This window comes from Ceratotherium simum, chromosome 5 (assembly GCF_057802395.1).
Source record: "Ceratotherium simum simum isolate JZ-2026a chromosome 5, ASM5780239v1, whole genome shotgun sequence".
In the NCBI taxonomy this organism is placed as follows: domain Eukaryota; kingdom Metazoa; phylum Chordata; class Mammalia; order Perissodactyla; family Rhinocerotidae; genus Ceratotherium; species Ceratotherium simum.
This window is the reverse complement of record NC_141904.1, coordinates 72,836,294-72,856,705: the sequence shown is the minus strand read 5'-3', so window position 1 is coordinate 72,856,705 and position 20,412 is coordinate 72,836,294. Positions and strand designations below refer to the sequence as shown.

The window sequence follows — 20,412 nt, the reverse complement described above, 5'->3', positions numbered from 1 at the left end:
TTCTAAAAGACCTGAGGGTTTGTTTACACCAGCAGCACCACAGACACGTGACTAATGCATTGTGCTACGACCTAACAACAGCTACAAAGTCACTAGGCGATAGGAATTTTTCAGCTCCATTATAATCTTATGGGACTACCATAGTATATGTCATCTGTCGTATATGCAATTCCTGCTTGATCAAAACATCGTTATGTGGCACATGACTGTAAAGGATGCTATTTTGTTAACCTTTTGCATCTTTTATGTCTTCTGTCCACCAGGTGCGGTACTGGAATAATGGAGGAGAAGAGAAGTCATCAAGCAAAGTGAAAGTGGCAGGAAATGAGACATCAGCCAGACTCCGTGGCTTGAAGAGCAACCTTGCATATTACACTGCGGTCCGGGCTTACAACAGTGCTGGTACAGGTCCCTTTAGCGACACAGTTAATGCAACCACCAAGAAAACTCGTACGTATATTCCGATTTTTGAATGGTAAGGAAATAGTTTGCGTTTAAAATGGTAGCCTTCTTTATCATTTGAAATGGACAACTCAAGTCAGTAAGCCCACTGAATAATATAAATCCAACTCTAAACCCTTGTAAACTCAGGGCCACACATATTTGTCTTCATGATATCCCTAAATCTTTAGGTAGATACCCCAAGTTGAAAATGAATGTGCACCTTTTGAAAACTCTTAGTGTGGGATGTTTAGTCAAGTCTATCCACTTTTCTTTTAAAATATGGTCAACTTAATTGGTTTATTTTCATGTATTTGTCATTCTCCAAAGCTTGAGGATATCTGATAAGCGTGAATAAGTTCAAGTTCATGTAAAAGAATCAGGAGTGATATTTTTTCTTTTCTTTCCTACATTATTCAAAAGATGGCAATGTACAATAAAAGGTTACCATCAGAAGATATTGGTCCACATGAATATATTGATACTTTAAAAAATCTGACCAGAGATGTCAGTGTTGCCTTCAAAGCTGAGTCTTTGTTAGTTGTGTATTCACAAGTAAATTCATAAGTACCAGTTGTGAGCTATACACTAACTTGGCTTTAAATTAGCTTACAAGAAAATAAGTGATTTGCAATTTTGTAGTCTCCCACAAATATTTCAATTAAACTGATAACACAAGTATATATTTAATCATTGTATTGCTACTTTCTCACAATGCAACTATTTGAATTGCCGTTGTCATTGTCATCATCATAGCTAATAGCCATTGGAATGTTCTGTGTCCCAAGTACTTTACACATATTCCCACATTTAAACTTCATAACTACCACATGAGGTAGTTACCATTATTATTTCTATTTTAAAGGTGAGGAAAGTGGGGCACGAAGGTATTTAGAAACTTTAACATAATGACCCATTACTTTTACTTGCAGAAAACTATTTTTCTTAATTTATTTTCAAAATTTATTAACTCAGTAAAAATGGGGTTTTTTTTAGTTTTTTGCAGAGCAAAAATTTAGCAACAAACCATTTTAATCCCTTTAGTAGCATACATTGACAAGCAACCAACTAATATGATAATTAAATATTATCTTTCACTAATTATTAGGGGAAGCCTGACCCAACCTGTTATTCATAACACATACATGGTTGAAGTTAGACCAAGGAGCATGTGGGTTTGGAAATACTTAACTGAAAATATTCTGTATTTAGAACTTCTCACTAAATATGTTTGGTATTCCCAATAACAATTCTGAATTAGTAAGATTTAAATATACATCCTTATTTATATATTCAAGGCACAGTATCCATCAAAAATTCTGATTGCAAAAATATATGCAAACAAGTTTATCTGGCTGTTTCCTCTGACTTAATAATTTATGTGATTACTTGGTAGGAAATTATGATTGTAAAAGACAGTGTGCCATCATCATGGAATCAGTAAAGAACTTAGTGAATTGGTAAGGCACAAGGAAGAAACTGATTATAAATCAATAGGAATATCATGATAACGTACGAGTGAAATAAAATTTTAAAAATAAGCAAAAATCCCTTTATAATTTAGAGATAGCGTATAAATACCCAATCTAAAGTAGAAATTTGCAACAATAATGATGATGATTATGATTTTAATGACTAACACTTACTGAGCAATTTTCAGTCACTGTTCTAAGTATGTTTTGCATATTGATTCTTAATTCTCACACCAACACTATGGCTTGGAAGGTATGAGTAGTCTCACTTTAGAGATGAGGATGCTGAGGCATATAGAGGTCATGTAACTTTCCTGAAATCACAGGGCATGTAGCAAGATAGCTGTCCAAAACCAGACATAGTCTTAACCACTGTGCTATCCTCTCTTTCAACCATATAATTAGACAATTCCTGTCTTATTTAACACCAGTATTTATTGGGATTTTACTCCATGCTCAGGAACTGGATAAGGTGATCAAAGATAGACAGGACTCCTGTGCTCATGAAGCTGTAGTCTGCTGGGAATTCCAACAATTGAATAAAATCCCTCTGCGAGTGATACACTCCCATTGCTGCAATTCAACTGGAATCTGCATGTTGATGTGTAGGTGTTTTTAAGAAAGAGTTTCCTACATTTGGTGCGAAATTCATACAGATAATTAAAATCCCTAATCATTCTAAGATTGTATGTAAAGAACATGCGTTAATTTTTAAATTTTATGTTAGTTTTTCAAATGTACCAAAATACAAAACAAAATAAAACAAAATCTTTTAAAGCTATTTCTAATATTGTTACTGGCAGCTCTTACTAGTCATCCTAACCTTTGACGTGGGTTTAGCTTCAAATCCTGTTTAAGAATTTTGGTAAAGCTTTTGTGATTATCATTATGAAGAGAATTATCGTCATGCCTCAGGCATGAAGAACTAAAATAACATCTTTGATTACTTGCTTGCTATCTGTCTTCCCCTCTAGATTGTAAACTTTATGGGGGAAAATGTCCTTCTGTGTCTTATTCACCTGGCCCCAGTGCCCAGCATGGCATTGGAAGCCCCTCATTAAATATTGAGTGGGTGGCTAAATGGATGAATGAAATCTAAAGAAGTAGGCTAGCCTCAAGTACTATTATTAATCAAATGTACTTTCTCTTGACTGAGCATTGTGAATTCAAAACACATGCTATAGTCCTTTACCATCTTGCTTAAAATGTACAAGTTTCACGTACTCATAATCATGGAATTCTGTATGCAAGGCTTTATATCAATACAGATCTTAGGTGATATTTTTGATTAACGTAAAATAACATGAGGATTCTCAAGTTAGGTACTGGAGTTTCCATTAAACACTTAATTTTTGATATCCAAATACTTGTGTTTTTCGAAAGCATTTCTAAATTAAACACTAATTAGCCTCTAAGTAATTTAAGATGGATTTCTGTTACTTGCAACCCAAAGAGAGCTAACTCTTAAGAACATCTTCTGTCTAAAGGCACTGATGAAAAATTGCAGATGGCATATAAATGAGGAAATATGTGGGCTTTTAAAAGAAAACATTGAGAGTTTTATGTCTGGAGATTGCAAGAAAGAATTTGTAGGGAGAATATTCTGCTTTGTATAGCTGAAAAGTCAAGTGGTAATTCAGTGTGGATGGATTCAGCACTCAAACAACGCCCTCAAGGATCATCTAATAATGTCTCAAACTGAATATTTCTAAAACTAAGTTATTCATTGTCCCATTCACCCCATTTAAAACCTGTCCCTTCTCCAATATTCCCCATTTTAAAGATTTTATTTATTTATTTTTTTCCCCCAAAGCCCCAGTAGATAGTTGTGTGTCATAGCTGTACATCCTTCTAGTTGCTGTATGTGGGACGCGGCCTCAGCATGGCCGGAGAAGCAGCGCGTCGGTGCGAGCCCGGGATCCGAACCCGGGTCTCCAGCAGCGGAGCGCGCTCACCTAACCACCAAGCCACGGGGCCGGCCCAATATTCCCCATTTTAGTAAATTCAATCCCATCATTTCAGTTGCTCAGGCCCAAAATCTTGGAGTCACCTTCAACTCTGCTCTTTCTCTCATACCTGACAATGGATCCAGAATCTGACTTCTGTACGAATCTACCAGTTCTCATTGCATTCACTGCAATACGATGGTACAAGCTGGTGCATCTCTCACGTGGATCATGACAATGGCCCCTTACTGTTCAGCCCATTTTTGCCCTTGCCTCAGTTAGGCCAGCGTGATGCTGATGATGTTGCTTCTCTGCTCAGACTTTCCAGTCACTTCCAACCCCACTCCAGATAAATGCTAAATCCTTAAAATGCCCAACAAGGCCTTATACAACCTATCCTCCAAATCCTACTGCAACTCATTTCCTACTTTTTTTCTGCCTCACTCATTGCCCTTTCACTTCAGGGCCTCTACATTTGCTGTTTCCTCTGCCCAGAAAGCTCTTCCTCCAGATATCCACCTGGCATACTCCCCTATCTCTTCAGGTCTTAGCTGAAATATAATCTCAGGGCCACGTGACTGCCATTTTAAAAGTGTAGGACCTCATCTCCTGACACTCCCTATCTCCTTCCTTGCTTTTTTCTTGGGCACAGCACTTAGAGCCACCACACATGCTATAACACATACTTATTTATTTGATTGTTGTCTCTCCAGCCTACCTTGACTGAAGCGCAAACTCCTTTAGGGAAGAGATTTTTCCTGTCGTGACCATTACTCTATCCCCAGACCTCTAGCTGCAGTGTCTTAAGTAATCATACTTGATGCCCTATAAGTATTTGTTGAACAGACAAGACCCTCTCCATCTCTTAGCCCCTTTCCATGGTGGCATCATTCTTACCAGATTCCCTCTTCAAGGTAGCAATATGGTCATTAGCACTTCAAGGGCTATTTCTATCAATTAAACATGGTGGGAAAAGTGGGTAACTCCATCCTGGTTATTCCACTCACTGCTAATTAGGGTTCTTCTTGGCTCCTCCAGAACCAATTGTTGTGGCCAGTTGGTGGAAAACTTTGATTGGCCTGACCTGACTCACATGCCCAGACCCTCCCCTGGAACAAAGGATCCTATTTCTTATGCCTTCACTGATGATTATGCATGTGTGTCCACTTGAGAAAACAATTATATTAAACAGTACAGTCAGTTTTGTGCTTGAGTTTTTGCTTTTCCAAATGGGATGCTTATCCATGTAAGTTGAGCCAAAATCAATTGCCTGAATTTGAGTAAACCACTGAGGTGTGTGCTCAGTAAATGAAAAGGAAATGTGAATAAGAAAAGCACTAAAAGAATATGAGTCAGAACATTTTAGAGGTTTTTGATAAAATGAATATTCTTGCCTCAAACATGCAATTTGGAAGTTCTAGAGGTTTCATGTGTAAAATTTAGTTATATAATCATCTGGTCTAAGTTATAACTCAGAATACATATCAATGCAAGGTTTCACAAATATTAGATGTGGTCTGCCTTCTCGATGTTTTGCCATTTCTGTGGGCCTCCTCTACTAATATGTATCTAATGTTTTTTCTTAAAAATTAACTTAACTATTTTTACTTAAACTTAAAGGAAATGCAAACCAACTTTCTATTTGAGTATGAAAAACAGTATCATTGCCATAAGTAGATGTTAACAAAGTAATAAGTTAAACGGTAACGATGACAATAATAATAAATACAATGAAAAAATAAGGCACTGTCCATTTTAAATACTAGTAACATACTCTTGCCCGTTCAGAGATCTGAACCCGCTCCCTCTTTGTTTGTGATGTTAGCATTAAGGGATATTAAAGACCTAGTAGCCATCAAATCCAGCTTTCTCTTCAAACTAATGGGAAGACTAAAAGGGAATTTCTGTCTAGGTGACTGAATGTTCTTTGTTGACTCTTCTCTGTATCACAGCCCACATATATATGTGACCTACTCTTGTTTGTGTGTGATATACCATAAATCCCACATATAACAATGGAACACACTGCTTATTAATGCGCATTCCTCAGATGTGGGAGTTTTGTTTTTTTTTTTCCCTGTCTATGGGCTTCAACAAAGTTATTCCTGATTTGTAAGCTCTGAAGCAAGATAACAATATAATGTTGAACTTGCCCAGAATTCAATAAGGAAGTTTCAGCTAATATAGAATCAAGTAATTCCTCTTGCCAGATATATAAATCTTACGAACTTTACTTTGTAGGAGCTTTGGCACTTTTTTGAGAATCTGTCCCGCTTGCCTATGAATTCTCTATAAACTTGTAAATGTTCTGCTGGTTTACAAATTCTAATATTTTGTTATCCAAAGAAAGAGAGATTTTGGTTAAGGAAATTCAGTCATTTAAAACAAAGAAAGACCTTCTTCCCTGACATTATAGAGCAGTCCCAAGGAAAGGCTTTTCTAAGTTTCAGATGAGTTAAGAAGCTGATGTTTTTAAGAATTGAGTCAATTTACTAGGATAAGAAATTAGTTTATTTATAATAATTTCAATGATTCCAAGACACATATATCTCATTATTTGGGAGAAAGTCGCTTTTGGTCACGTGATTTCTGCACAATGTCATATGTTTAAGCAGTTTAATGACAAATGCTGATATTCAACTCTAGTGAAATCCAAGTGCAAAGTATACCTTCAAGCTACTGGTGACAACAACTACTTATCATGTTAGTCATCTCGTTACCATCAGGTAGTCAAGAAAATGTTGAGAAATCTGCTGAGTTTTGCATAGTTAGTCACGCAAGCATATGTTGTTAAACTGCCATATTTTGAAAGTAAATGCCGGCTTCACTATTCCCAATATGGAGATATCACCACTGAAAATTCTGGATGGTAATATTCTTTATTTTAACAATCTCTACTTATTATTATATAAAGGGAAACATATTCATTGTTGAAGACATGGGGAAAAGAAAATATAGAGAAGAAAATAAAAATCACCCATAATTCTATCACTCAGAAATACCATCGTTAATATTGTTAGTCTTTCTTTCCAGACTTATGTTCTGTAGAATGTTTCTCTTAGAGAGTGGAGTTTATGCCATATGTTAGTTACCTGATATCAAAACTGTTTCCCCATGTCATTAATAATTCTTCATAAATATGTTAGTGTATGTATAATGTTCCGTTGTGATAATGTACCACAATTGATTTAGCTATTTCCTCTTGGTAGAAAAGTCTTATATTCCCAGCTTCATCCAATCAACAGCCTTATCATAATCATTTTGTGAGCAAGTGGCTGCAAACTTAGTAAAATCTATAAAGTTGATGTTGAGGAGTCTGATAATCAGATACACAAAGGATATCATAATAGGTGCTTAAAGAACAGTAATAATAATAAAAGCCTTTGGCATAATATTATTTTTGTCACATAGCATTTTAAATTATTGAAATAATGTTATAGCCTGTCAATTAGTGTTGTGCTATAAATATAGTGATATGCCACTATTCTATTAGAATTAAATTCATTTTTATCATTTTTTTCTACTTTAGCAAACTGTCATCAGTAGAAATTGAGCTGACAGAGGAAGAATCTATAGGATGTGAAAGTTGAGATATGATTTACAAAAAATTGCAAAATGTAGACCATATATCAAATTAGTTCTAATAAAGTGTGGATCTCAATCAGCCTATTGTGGGTTGGGCTTCCATACAGGATAGAACACAAAAAGTGAAATCAGAAGTCCTAACAGATATACTGTTAAGGTACTTGACTCTGCCTTTATGAAAATTCATTGTGCTGCTATTTAGACTACTGGTTAATAGCTATATCAGTAAGACTAGGCTAATACAGTCTATAATATCCAAAACCTCCAAACCTCAGTGGCAGAAAACTACAAGTGTTTCTTTCTCATCCATACTACTTGTCCATTGTGAGTGACATTCAGATCTGATCCATTCCATCTTCACTCCAGGACCCACACTAAAGGAGCAGCCACTCTCTGGGCCATGCTGGTTTCATGGCAGAGGGAAAAGAGAATGGCAAACCATGCCCTTCAATGGCTTTTAAAGCTGCCACATGGAAGTGGCCCATTTCACTTTGCTTACATTCCTTGGTTGAAACAAGTCATATGATAACGTCTGATGTCAGTGAGATGCCAATGAGAAGGGGAAATATGTCTTCCTATAGGCAGGGGACCGCAAGTCCCATGGCCAAGCCAAATGTCAGTGAGAATGAGGCATGGAAGCATAATCTTCCCATGGGGGTGTTAAGGGACGGAGGACTTGCAACGATTTTAAATAATAATACAATCAACCACAAAATATTTTAAACAGTAATACAGTCAACCCTACCAGCCAATAATAAGGATCATATGAACAAAATGTTTCTAGAAGATCTGAGAGTAAATCTCTGGTACCTGAGAGATCCCTAAGGATCCCTGAATTGCCCTTTCATCTGCCTGCACCCTTCTTCCTTCATATTCCTTCCTTCAGTGTCTACACCCTCAAGCCTTTGAGAAATAACAAGGTAATTTATTCCATCAAGCTAGGTTACTTGTCTAAATATGTCAGTAAAATATCCTCAGAATATATCAAAACTACCCCAAACTACTCTTCATTTAAAAAGAGGAAGGGTAAAGTCAAATGCCTTCAATGGCCAGGCAGGTTTAAATAAGCAGGGGTGGGAGGGTGGGCAACCTCTTTTTGGCTCCAGCCCATTCTTCTGTCCATCAGTATAGGACCAACATTTCTGATCTTCCGGTTTCTACAAGAACCCAGAAATCTAGAACTTAAATGAAAGCTCCTGAGTTTTAAATATTGGCAATGAAGCGAAATTAAAATACAGTGTTTGGGGTAGACAAAAAACATCTGCAAGCTGGCTTTGGCTGATGCTTTTGGGTTGCAACCTCCGATTTGAAGCTTTACAGTTATAAAAGTTTCACTATCCTGTTCTTTATTATAACAACAGCTCTACGAGCTATTCTCCTTCTTTTACAGTTGAGACACTATGGCTTCTGTTAGGTTAAGAGAGTGAACTCAGGACATGTGATTTGTAAATGGCCACATTGCTTCTACGCCTTTGTCTTCAAGTAGGTAGATTTTGTCTGTGGGATTACAAGATTAGTCTCTGTTGGCACACAGGGTAGGTAGCCTTTTTTTAGAGAGTGTGGAGGGAGAGGGTTGAAACTTGAGGTTTGACCCTAGTAAGGTAGAAAAGAAGGACATTTATGGCTTAATACAGGGTAACCAAATGTCAGTAAGGATGGAAACCAAAAGTGGGAATGAAGATTTACTAAAGAGAAGGTTGGAGCATACAATAAGCAAACTTCACTTTATTTGTAATTTGCCCAGTGTTTTGCAATCTCCATCATCTTTGCATGATATTAGCCACATACTCAAACAACCTGTATTATTATTTTCCTAATAGATTTACTTTAATACTTAAATATATTTATTTTAAAAGGCAACTTTATATCATTGCTATAAATAGGGAATCACTAATACTCTCCATTACAAGATAGTAGCCATAATATTTTCTATAAAAATGAAAGCAAAGCAATTACTTAAATAGAAAAAAGTGTAAAAGTTAGAAAATACAATGAAAAGCAAAGAAAAATAAACCTAATCTATTTGCCAAAAATGCATACCTGAAAATAAGTTTTGCAGTGAGCTAATCAGAGTCTTTACGATTGTTATTAATAGAGTGATATTCTGTTCTTGATTGCTTAGTTTAAGATGAATAATTTATAGTAAATATTTCCTTAGGTCAGAGTTAGTTTGAATTATGACTGTGTATTTTGGGGTGCTTACCAGACATCCACGTGTAACTGAAAACATCCGAGTTATTTATGTTTGTGTAATGGCCTTTGGTCTATGTCATTATTCAGAACCTAGTTTTAATAATTTATGTGTTTTGTGTAAAGTAGATTACCACAGACGTATCAATATTGGCCTCATCCAGAAGAATTCTATCTGTGAGTCAAGAATTGCATGTGATAGTTATTTTCCTACCATGAAAATATGTAAATATTTACGATTAAAAGTGTCATCCACCTAAAATCATCTCTAGTGGTACAAGGACTGATGTTTAGGAACCAATAATATAGCCTATGGTTAGAAGTCAGAGAACACATTTATCTCTCTGCTCACTGTACTCAGGAGGATCCCTAACATGTAAGAAATACTTGTTAAATATGTAGAGACTGAAGGGAATTCCAGATAGAGGCATTGTTCCCCAAGATCTATGTCATTCACCCAATCTGTCAAGCCAGAATTGGCCTTGCTTCTTATGACCACAACCCATATGATCGCAATCATCATGACCTGTTGATCCTTACACAAATTTCAGGTCTGTTCCATCCCTCCAGCCATCACTTTCATATGGTTCTTTATAATCACTTTCATATAGTTCTTTATAATCTTTTACACAAAGTGCTATAGCACACTCCCTACAGATCACCCACCTAGATTCTCCTCCTTCTGCCTGTGCCCCCACAAAGATCTATGGAAACAGACCTGATGGCATCACAGATCTGATCCCATCACTTCCCTCCTTTCACTTCTTCAGTGCTTGCCAATTGCCTGCAAAAAAATTCCTTTTCTAGACCTTTTAGCAGCTGGCTCCTACCTGCCTCTCCAACTGCATCTGCTCTGATCCCTTCCCCTCACCCCTACTTTGTAACTATTCGGAACTTCTGAGCTCCCCACTGCATCATGCTGTTTGCTGCCTTTGTGCCTCGGCATGTGTTTATCCCTCTGCCTGGGATACCTCCCCCTCTCCCTGCCTCTACATATGTGAAACTCAACTCATATTCATCTTTCAAAATCCACTCCAGATGTCGTCACCTCCTTATTCATTTTCCCCTTAACCCTTAACACATAGATATTTATTGAATAAATCATTTAAGTGTTTAATACACCAATTGTTTTGCTGTTTTTCTTATTCTTTCCTTGTATTACATTCCTTATCATCTTAGCCTCAATATAGTCAGCCATATTCAATCTGAGCTCTCAAGGCTGAGGGTCGGTGTTACATGTCCCCGTTTTGTCCTTTTGAAATTTATAGCATTTATTGGGATGTGTCTTAGAAAACTTTCAACCATGTAGCTAGAAAATTCATTCTGAATTCTGATATGCTGCATTTGAGAAATGTGACCCGCCATATGTTGCCCTGCTGCCGTGATGGTGAATTGTTTCACTAGTACTCGTTCTGAATCTTTACCCCATTCAGAATCTTACTTTGTCATTGCATGAATCATTTGTTAGGGACACATGGGGAGTAGGTCAAACTTATTTTTTCATAACACTACAAAAGTGTTTCCTTAATCCTTGAGTTAGTACCTCTTGCGTTAAAACAGCAGTCAGGTACAAAATCTAATTTGATATCTACCTTTGGCAAGGCATTGGGCTCGTGAATAAAAACTAGCATATGGGCTTATCTGTGTCAGAGACCAAACTGGACATTATCTCTGCTCACAAGGAACTTATGGGTTAGTAGGAAACTGTATATTAATAAAAATAAAACCAAAATTAAATATGAAATGTAACTTTGATGAGAATTATAAAGAAAGAGGAACTAGTATATGAAAAGAGGCCCTACTTTAGACTGAGAAATCAGGAAAAGCATTTCTACGAAAGTGGAAGTTGAGTATATTTTGAGACATACATGTTTAGTATTCATTTTTACATCATTTGCAAATCTGTTGTCAATCATTCAAGAGTTAAATAAGATCACAGGAAGTTAGTACAATGTAATATGGGTAGTTAGTACAATGTATATGGGAAACATAGACTTTGGAATTAACGAGACCTGGTTTCAATCCACATGATACCTCTTAGTAGTTGGGCATCTTAGCAAGTTCTTTGCTTTTAATTTTTAATTGTGGTAAAAATACACATAACATAAAATTTCCGTCTTACTCATTTTTAAACGTACAGTTCAATAGTGTTAAGATTAGTTATTGTGCAACCGATCTCCAGAACTCTTTTCATCTTACAAAACTGAAATTCTGTACCCATTAAATAATATCTCCCCATTTTCCTCTCCCCCAGCCCCTGGCAACTGCCATTCTACATTCTCTCTCTGTGAATTTGACTACTCTAGCTACCCCATATAAGTGGAATCATGCAGAATTTGTCTTTTTGTGACTAGCTTATTTCACATAACATAATGTCCTCAAAGTTCATCCATGTTGCAGTATGTGTCAGAATTTCCTTCATATTTAAGGCTGAATTATATTCCATTTTATATATATAACACATTTTGATTATCCATTCATCTGTTGATGGACAATTTGAGTGGTTCCACCTTTTGACTATTGTGAATAATGCTGCTATGAACGAGTGTAGAATCTTTTTTTTTAACTTTCTGGGTCCAGATTACCCATATACCAAAACGAACATTATTATAATGTAACATAATGAGGATTAAGTAAATTATATTATATAAAATCACATTCTACCATGCCTAACATATTATAGATGTTTAATTACCATTAGTTACTAACAATAATAGGATTTTGAACATGGAAGGAAAGTTTATCTGGTCTATAATTTCCCAGATGATATTATTCTTACCAGTAGTGGTAAGAGAGATGATTTTAGGGTGGTTCACAAATATTTTTAAAAATTTAATAATGCTTCAGTTATTATAGAGAGTACTATAGGAATGTAGCTACCATACTAGGCTCATGCTTGTGTGAATATTAGTGTTTGGGACAAGGCTAAAGGAGATGTTTATGCTTTTTAAAAACTGAGGTGATTTTTTTTAAAGATAGCAAAAATGATGAAAATGAAACATGACTCTCTGAAGCTCAGGAAACACCAATGTGCTTCAAAATAAGAGTAATCAGACGCAGAACAAACCTTTCATTTTTCCTTTTCCTGTTTTTTTTCTATTTGTCCATTCAAAAAGTATTCAATTCAGGCTGAACTCATTCAACTCATCAATTTTGGGTCTTACACAAGATAAACCCTGATGTTATACTTGCAGTCATTTCTTCTGCAAGACTAGTGTTAGAATAGATGTCTCAACCAAAGTTACTCAAGTTTTCTATAATCTCCAAGTGCACATCTTTTGGCAGGACAAACCATGCTAAAGTATGTTATCGGAGCTGCATCAAATCAGACCTGTCCTTTTCTAGTGCTGTCAAGCCACAGGAAATCACGGACTTTGGGAAGATATTCTAATAATCGTGTATTCATATCATTTGGATTGAGCTACCAGAACACGGTCATTAGTATTTCAACACTAAGCAACTGTCGTTAGGGATTTTATGTTATAAAAACGTTGCAGCTTGAATGCGCTGAGCTGACCTAAACTCGGTGTTAATACCAGATCACAAAATTTTAAAGGCAATGTAGAACAGTGTTAAAGAGCAGACAGTAAGCAAAAGAATCTGCAGGGAATACAATCTTGTTTGGTGTCATTAGTCACATAAACGTATTTGAGAGCTCTTCCCATCTGTAAGTCCAACGTCTTTTCCCTCGTGGCATGAGTCAATGATGTTTAGAAATTTCTCAGCATAGCCAATTTTTTATGTCATTTTCCCATTACAAATTCAGTTAACCAAATCACATTCTGTGGCTAAATCCACAAGTACGACATATTTCAGCACTGTTTTGGGCAATTGTGATGCTGTTGCCAAATGGGTAATATTACATTTGTTGTTTTGTGCTTGACAAGAAACCGAATGTTCAGTGTCCTGTCTGTGTTGCTATTGACAAATGCTATTGAACCCCCTTCCCCCAGCATGAGTTTACTATGTAATGTTCATGAGGGGAATCTAAACTATGAATTCAAGTTTTTAAACCTTAGAGCGTTTCATTAATTATCTAATGGAATTCTCATTAACATTTAAGTGTTTAGCCTTATTTTTCTCAAAAATTGATTTCAACTTGGAAAATGAAGACTCTTGGCTGCAATTTTTCATGTGTGTAGCTATTACTTCATGGGAATAAATCTAAGTAATCCTTATTTTTGATTGCCTCCCATTTTGCTCATCTCATCATACAAGGCTAGCTTAAAAATCATCCACACTTCATTTCCTGCAGCTTTAATCTGCTCAGTTGGCAATTTCTCTCAGCCTCTGGGTATGTCAAAGAGGGTCACGCTGCCTGCCTTTCCTGACCCATCAGCAAGCAACCCTCTAGTGGTGGAGAGAGGGATTTCCTTATTTCCACTTTCAGTGTGTTTTCCGGGAGACCATTGCAACAAATGAGAAATGCCCTAAAGTATATAATGAATATGATAAAATGAATTATCTCACAATTTAATTAAAATGCTTTTTTCAGAGGAAATTTAGCTACTGTGTAATTTTTTCTGATTCTGCCTATACACTATGCATTACCAAAGAGATTCTGCTCTATTTCTGCCAGCCTCCTATGACTGTCACTTATCTGTTCTATGTACAGTATCCCTCCATGCTCAAATCTGTTTTAATTTCTCATTTTGCATTTCAAGCTCCCAGTCAGCCGCCAGGGAATGTTGTTTGGAATGCTACAGACACAAGAGTGTTACTTAACTGGGAACAAGTTAAAGCAATGGAGAATGAATCAGAAGTAACAGGATACAAGGTCAGTTGTAGCATTTGCAATGCTTTCTTTTTCTACTTCTGGCAGTACTTTCCAAGGGAAGCTAGGCTTAAATGATTTTTCTAAATGTTGGTGATATGGTTTCTTGAATCTAATTTTGACATGCACCCATCAAGCTTTTTATAAAAAGGGTATTTTTCCAAAATGTCTGATTTCTTCAATATAAATTAAAGTGAAATAATTCTGCTCATTTGGGAATTTTGGACAAAATATTTGTAAATTGTTTGTTATGTTAATTAGTTTGCTACTTCTGATGTTCACTTATATACTACTTTAAAAGCAATGAAAAAAAGTATTGGCTCTGATTACTTGGTTTGGTATTCAAGATCAGTACAGCAGGGCCTTGCCCCATCTCTCTAGCCTTACAAATATCCATCCCAGCTCAGCTCTTCCGTGGGTGAGGTTCACTCTTCCCCACCTCCTTGGTTTTGAGAACCTGATGATTCTCTAGTTTAAGATCTGTGGATAGAGCTGTGAACGCAATTTGTATTCTAGAGGGCGTAGAAAGACAGAGTAAATAAGGCAACGTAGAGTACTAAGTTCTATGAAAAAAATAAAAGCAGGCAATATAAGTAAATGGATCTGTTCATGCATTTTAGGTTTTCTATAGGACTAGCAGTCAAAATAATGTGCAAGTGCTGAACACAAATAAAACTTCAGCTGAACTTCTGCTGCCCATTATGGAGGACTACATTATTGAAGTTAAGGCCACAACAGATGGAGGGGATGGGACCAGTAGTGAACAGATCAGGATTCCAAGAATAACGAGTAAGTTGGTCCAAGTTGACACTTTTTTTATTTACCACGTCAGAGTTATGAGCCCCCAAGAGGGAGTCAGTCCGCGCCCCTCTGTCCGTTCTTTTTTCCCACCATGTTTTTCATCTGAATGCTGAGGTTTGGGGATATGAGAGATAAGGGCTGGGGGAATTCCTCACAAGTGGTGCAAAATAAGGAGAAAGATAAGAGCAGGAAGATAGAAAAGATGTCGAGAAATATTTAGTAAAACTTTATTAATTTGAATTTTTTTCCTTATTCTGAGCTATGACTAAATTTGCCTATAACAAACAAATTCCTTATGCATTTCTCAAGGGCAATGTTGAACCCACAAACTGTTTTTAAGAGTTTTAATATTCCAGTTGTTTGCCTCCTAGAAATTATAGATAAATCTTAAAAATTCTTTTAAAAGTAGAAAAAATTAACATCGTTAAAGTCATAAACCACTTGGCCAAACCAAAACACATCTTTAAAAAAAGATTCTTAGTTTCTGATTTCAAAGGAGGTTCACACTAACTTTTCCTTTCAAAATCCAAATGAAACTTATTTTATTATAGAAATTACACTTTTAGAGTAGAGAAAAACAGACTTGGATATGTATTTTGTCAATGACAATGGTAGAAGAAATTTTATCTTTTCTTTTAAATCTCAAGTCTGGAGTTTTCAGGCCTCGGTTTAAGTACTGTAGAAGCCATCGTGTCTTCATATTCTATTCTGTAGTTCTTAGTGACATAAAGAACTTTGTTCTTTGTTTTTTTTTCATTGAGCTTGGCCTAGTCTGTAGTATTGGGCATTCAAGATTAAAACCTTTGTCTTTAATCTTGGAAAACAAAATGACTGACATCATTAGCAAGTGGAGAGAAAGGGAGACGTGGAAACATGGAGGAATTTTATCTTTCCATGAAATCATAAAGACTGCAATACTTAGACTAAAACAAACAAATAACTAAACTATACTAAGAAAATAGGAAGTCTTTATCTCAGAACTGAGTTCTGCAACATAAAAATCTGTAAAAAACGTTTTGGACTACAGACAGTTTAAAAACTATCTGCACTTCAATAGAGCAAAACCAGGAATTAATTTAAGCTCATTATTATTATTATTATTATTATTATTATTATTATTATTATTAGAGTTTTAAAGTAATTAAGACATGCTCTCTTTTTCCTAGAATAGTGCAAGGTATAGAGTTAACATTACAATATGGCCAAAGAAGAACTATTAAAAAGAGTAGGTTCTGTGCTTTGGCAGGGACAGACACTATTTTAGCATTTTAGAGCTGCTGAGTCAAGAGTAGCCTTTTCATCTGACATCTGCCGTCTTGTTGAGCTTGCATAGACTGCTGTGGACAAGGCAATCTCTAGAAAAGTGGCGCTTTTACTAATTGCTTTTTTTTAAGATGATGTTTTATATTATGCATAATAATTTACCTAGAAATGGAAAAAATGGAAACAAACACAGATTTTCCAAACCCTTATCCAATGAAGTTTTCTTTAATTCAACCATTGAATTATCTCAAAATTGTCTGTAATAAAGTATAATTGTTTTCAAAATAATTAAGTTGTTTTTCCAATTTCAATTAAAGTTAATACTAGAGGAACAAAGCCTAGAATTGTTGAAGAAAACTTAAATACATCGCTGTTTTATAGGTACTCTTGGCAACTACTATGTGCTACGTTGATAAATAAAATGAGGGCTAATAATAACTTATGGTCCTAGGTTGGGTCCATGCTTTGATTTGGTTTTGATAAGAAAGGGATTGCTTTTGCCCTGATTTCTTATATTGGTACAATCCTTATTAATGAGCTGTTTATCACCTTTGACAGATATGGATGCAAGAGGTTCCACTTCAGCCATCTCGAATGTCCACTCTGTGTCAAGTTATATACCTATGGTACTGTTCTTTATTGTAAATGCGCTCTGGTGATATTAACTCTTTTTTATTATTTATTGGAAAGTTAATTGGTTACAAAAAAAGTGCTTTCTTGAAATGCAGTGGTTATGCATGTTTTTTTCAACTCTGTATTTTTAACTTTCTACATAGGTAAAATATGAATTAATAAAAAAAAACAGTAAATCCTTTTAGAGGAATCTGAAATGCCTTAATATTTACTTCATAAACCAAAGGAATTTACCTATTACATACTTCAGACTTTGATATAGATGTTCTTAAGCTATGATTTTAAGCACTGCCTATGGATAAAGACTCACTGCTCCTACATGTACACACAGAGACAGACACGTACACATTTGTTGTTTTTTTTAATATAGAAAAACGCGTTGAATCCAAATGCTATTTTCCCATTATAACAGAATTGTTTAGAAGACTTAATCAGTATTATTTTGAAATATTTCTTTGAAATGCTTAAGAGTGAAAGACACATTTTAAAAATTACCCTGTTTGGAAGAGGGTGCATGTGATTTAAAAGAATGTGGTTGGAAAATGCTACACTAGAGGTCGGAAGAGTGCTGTTTGGTTCAGGTATACTCCTAAATGGTTGTGAGATTCTTTACAAATCACTTGGCTCTCTCTTCTTCTCAATTACACATCTCTAAAATGTGGAGATAATAGTACCCATCTTATATGCCTCTGCCCTGTGAAGTACTTGTTAAAAGATAAAGAAATGTGAAAGTGCTTTGTTATCCCTAATGTGCTGGACCTGTGCAAAATGTTAGTATGAATTTATTTAACCATATCAAAGTCATGAGGCCAGCCACATTTTTAAAGTTTTCATTCCATTCTAGATAATGCTTTCTTTTTCATTCATTTATATTATAAAATTGAAATGACTCCATCTTATCCGTTCTCAAAAATTACAAAGGAATTGTATCCTTCATACCTACGAACAAACTTTTACGTTTTATTAAAACATGGTGGAGAAAATAAGGAACGACCTGAATCTCGACCCAAATATTAAACAAAATTCACATGATCCTTCATTTCCAGTTTCTGATTCCATTAAGGGACCCTCTCTTTTTTGGATGGGAGAGATGGTTTTTTAATGAAATTCAACCGTCTATCTGAGTGAGTCTGGCAGGCTTTTTAGTTCCTGAGTTAAATTTGTAATAGAATCATGGTGATGCTGCTGACTTTGATATGTGTGACTCAGTCTTTCAATACGTGGTTTTCAAAAGGTTGTTGAAGACATGACTTCATAGCAATATGTAAAGAATATATGAAAATCAGCAGATTGAGTGTTAGACATTGCAAAATCAATTTTTTACCTCTTTCCTACCACTTTCACATTTTGCAGGAACTTGTTCTTCTTTGCAAAGATATCAGAATTTGAGACCAACAGTTCCAATATCAAAGAAGAATAAAAATTAGCAAAATTCTGATATCACCATAAGTTACTTTACATTTAGAGATACATTTAAAATAAAGTCATTATAAACAAAGGAGAAAAATATTTATAACTTTCTCTACAAGGTGTGTATATACTGTATATATCTAGAAAAAAACTGAATGACAAGTAGCTTTCATATGAACATGTTATTTCCACTCAAAAAGTGGGGAAACACTTTCTCCAATACCTGTATTTTATGCTACATGTAATGGAGTTGTACCTTTTTATTATTTAGTAATTCCTATAATATGTTCCTATAGTTTTCATTTTCAAGATGATTATTCTATTGTTTCACGGCATTTCTAGCAATATATCTCTGTGAGATATATACTTTGTTTCATATTGAAAAGTATAAAACTTATCTTTAAATTCCTGTGTGTGTATCCTATGGTTATCTGTATGTATTATTTTCTATTATTCTAATAAAATTTATAACAATCAAATGCCCGTGCATGACTAACTGTGGTATGGTCAAAAAGAACATTTTAAGAAAGGAAATAGGAGGGCACCGTAATAGTTATGCTGATGCTATTATTTCTTATATTTTTCAGCCGACTTTTAGTCTTTCCATCTTTTAACAGAGTATTTTAAAAATTATTTTTATACCCTATTGACTGAGTAAAATCAGCAGTTTGAGACAATTCCCTGTATATTAAAGGTATTTCAGTTATGGGAAGAGAGGGAAGAAAGGGGAAGCAGAAAATTCACTTTATAGAATTGTGGTATCTAGTTTCTCCTGAGTTTATTTGGTTCATGGTGGCTACTTGCACATTTTTGACAAGTATTTTCTTAAGATTAGTATCAATTTATCAAGTCCTCCATAGACTTTCTCCTTGTTAGAGACTTGCTTTTAAACAATCCTTATGGTATAATATATTCTAAATATTTGAAAAAAATATACTAGAAAAAGATTAGTTTTTAATTAGCAAATAGTTTTAAATGTTATTGTTGGTGTAAGGAAAATTAGAACTAAAATAATAATATAATCATTTTCTTACATGAAAATTCAAAGATATATTTGGAGGCAGGAGAATTAAGGGGGAAAAGTATGTGTAAGGGATGTGCCAGGGTGTGAGTATGTGTGTGTGGGTGTGATTTTAAATGTAAGTATGGTTGTATTAGGTGCATTAGTGTACCCTAATAAAGGGCAAAGACCTGGGGGATATGCAGAAACAGCTTATACCACCGAAACCAGTCCCAGTGTCATTCTGCCGCCAGGGCTGTGTGACCTGGCAGAGTCAGAAGGTCAGCTTTGAGTCATACTGCTTTGATCTGAATCTTGCCTTCACCAATCAGTGTCCGTGTGGTCTTGCTCAAGTTCCATAACTTCTCTAAGCCTCAGTTTCCCTACCTGCAGAATGGGACCATGGTAGTTGGGTCCTCATAGAGTTGTCAGATCTTCAGTGAATACGAAACTCCTCTGTGCTGAGGTATCCTCTTTTATGAATTGAGGTTATTGGCACTACCCACTTAAAAGGCTGGGAGTTCATAAGTGAAATGATGTGTGTGAGTGCTTCGAGTCTGCTCTTATCGTTAATGATTCTTCTCACCGGTTGGTAAATATATGACTCTGGAAGACAAAAGACAGCATTTGAAGGTGGCTTTGTTTTAATGTGTTTAAAGCTCTCCTTCAATCTCATTCTACTGAGAAGAAAGGTATATGATTCCAGGAGTTCCTAGAAGAGAGGGTAAAGTCATTCTGGTATCAGATTATTTTTTCATAGGAATACAACATTGGTAAGGTTAAATAACATATCTTCACTCTCTATGTGCCGGACTCTGAGTTAAGCACTTTACCTTTGCTAAATTAATCTTCACAGCAGTCTTATTAGTTAGGTACTATTATCAAGCCCATTTTACA

At 35.4% G+C, this 20,412-nt stretch overlaps 1 protein-coding gene across 4 annotated transcripts in view; it reads left to right on the top strand.

Annotated features, from left to right (window-relative positions):
- The window catches only part of CNTN3 (contactin 3), a 330,204-nt gene extending 311,210 nt beyond the window's left edge, over nt 1–18,994 (top strand). For all 4 annotated transcript variants that reach the window (XM_087431353.1, XM_087431352.1, XM_087431354.1 and 1 more), the window contains 4 exons: nt 264–450; nt 14,299–14,411; nt 15,029–15,197; nt 17,031–18,994. In XM_087431353.1, coding sequence (XP_087287479.1) covers nt 264–450; nt 14,299–14,411; nt 15,029–15,197; nt 17,031–17,131 — 570 coding nt within the window. In that variant the 3' untranslated portion in view covers nt 17,132–18,994. The remainder of the gene's footprint in view (nt 1–263; nt 451–14,298; nt 14,412–15,028; nt 15,198–17,030) is intronic.
- The last annotated feature ends 1,418 nt before the right edge of the window (nt 18,995–20,412 follow it).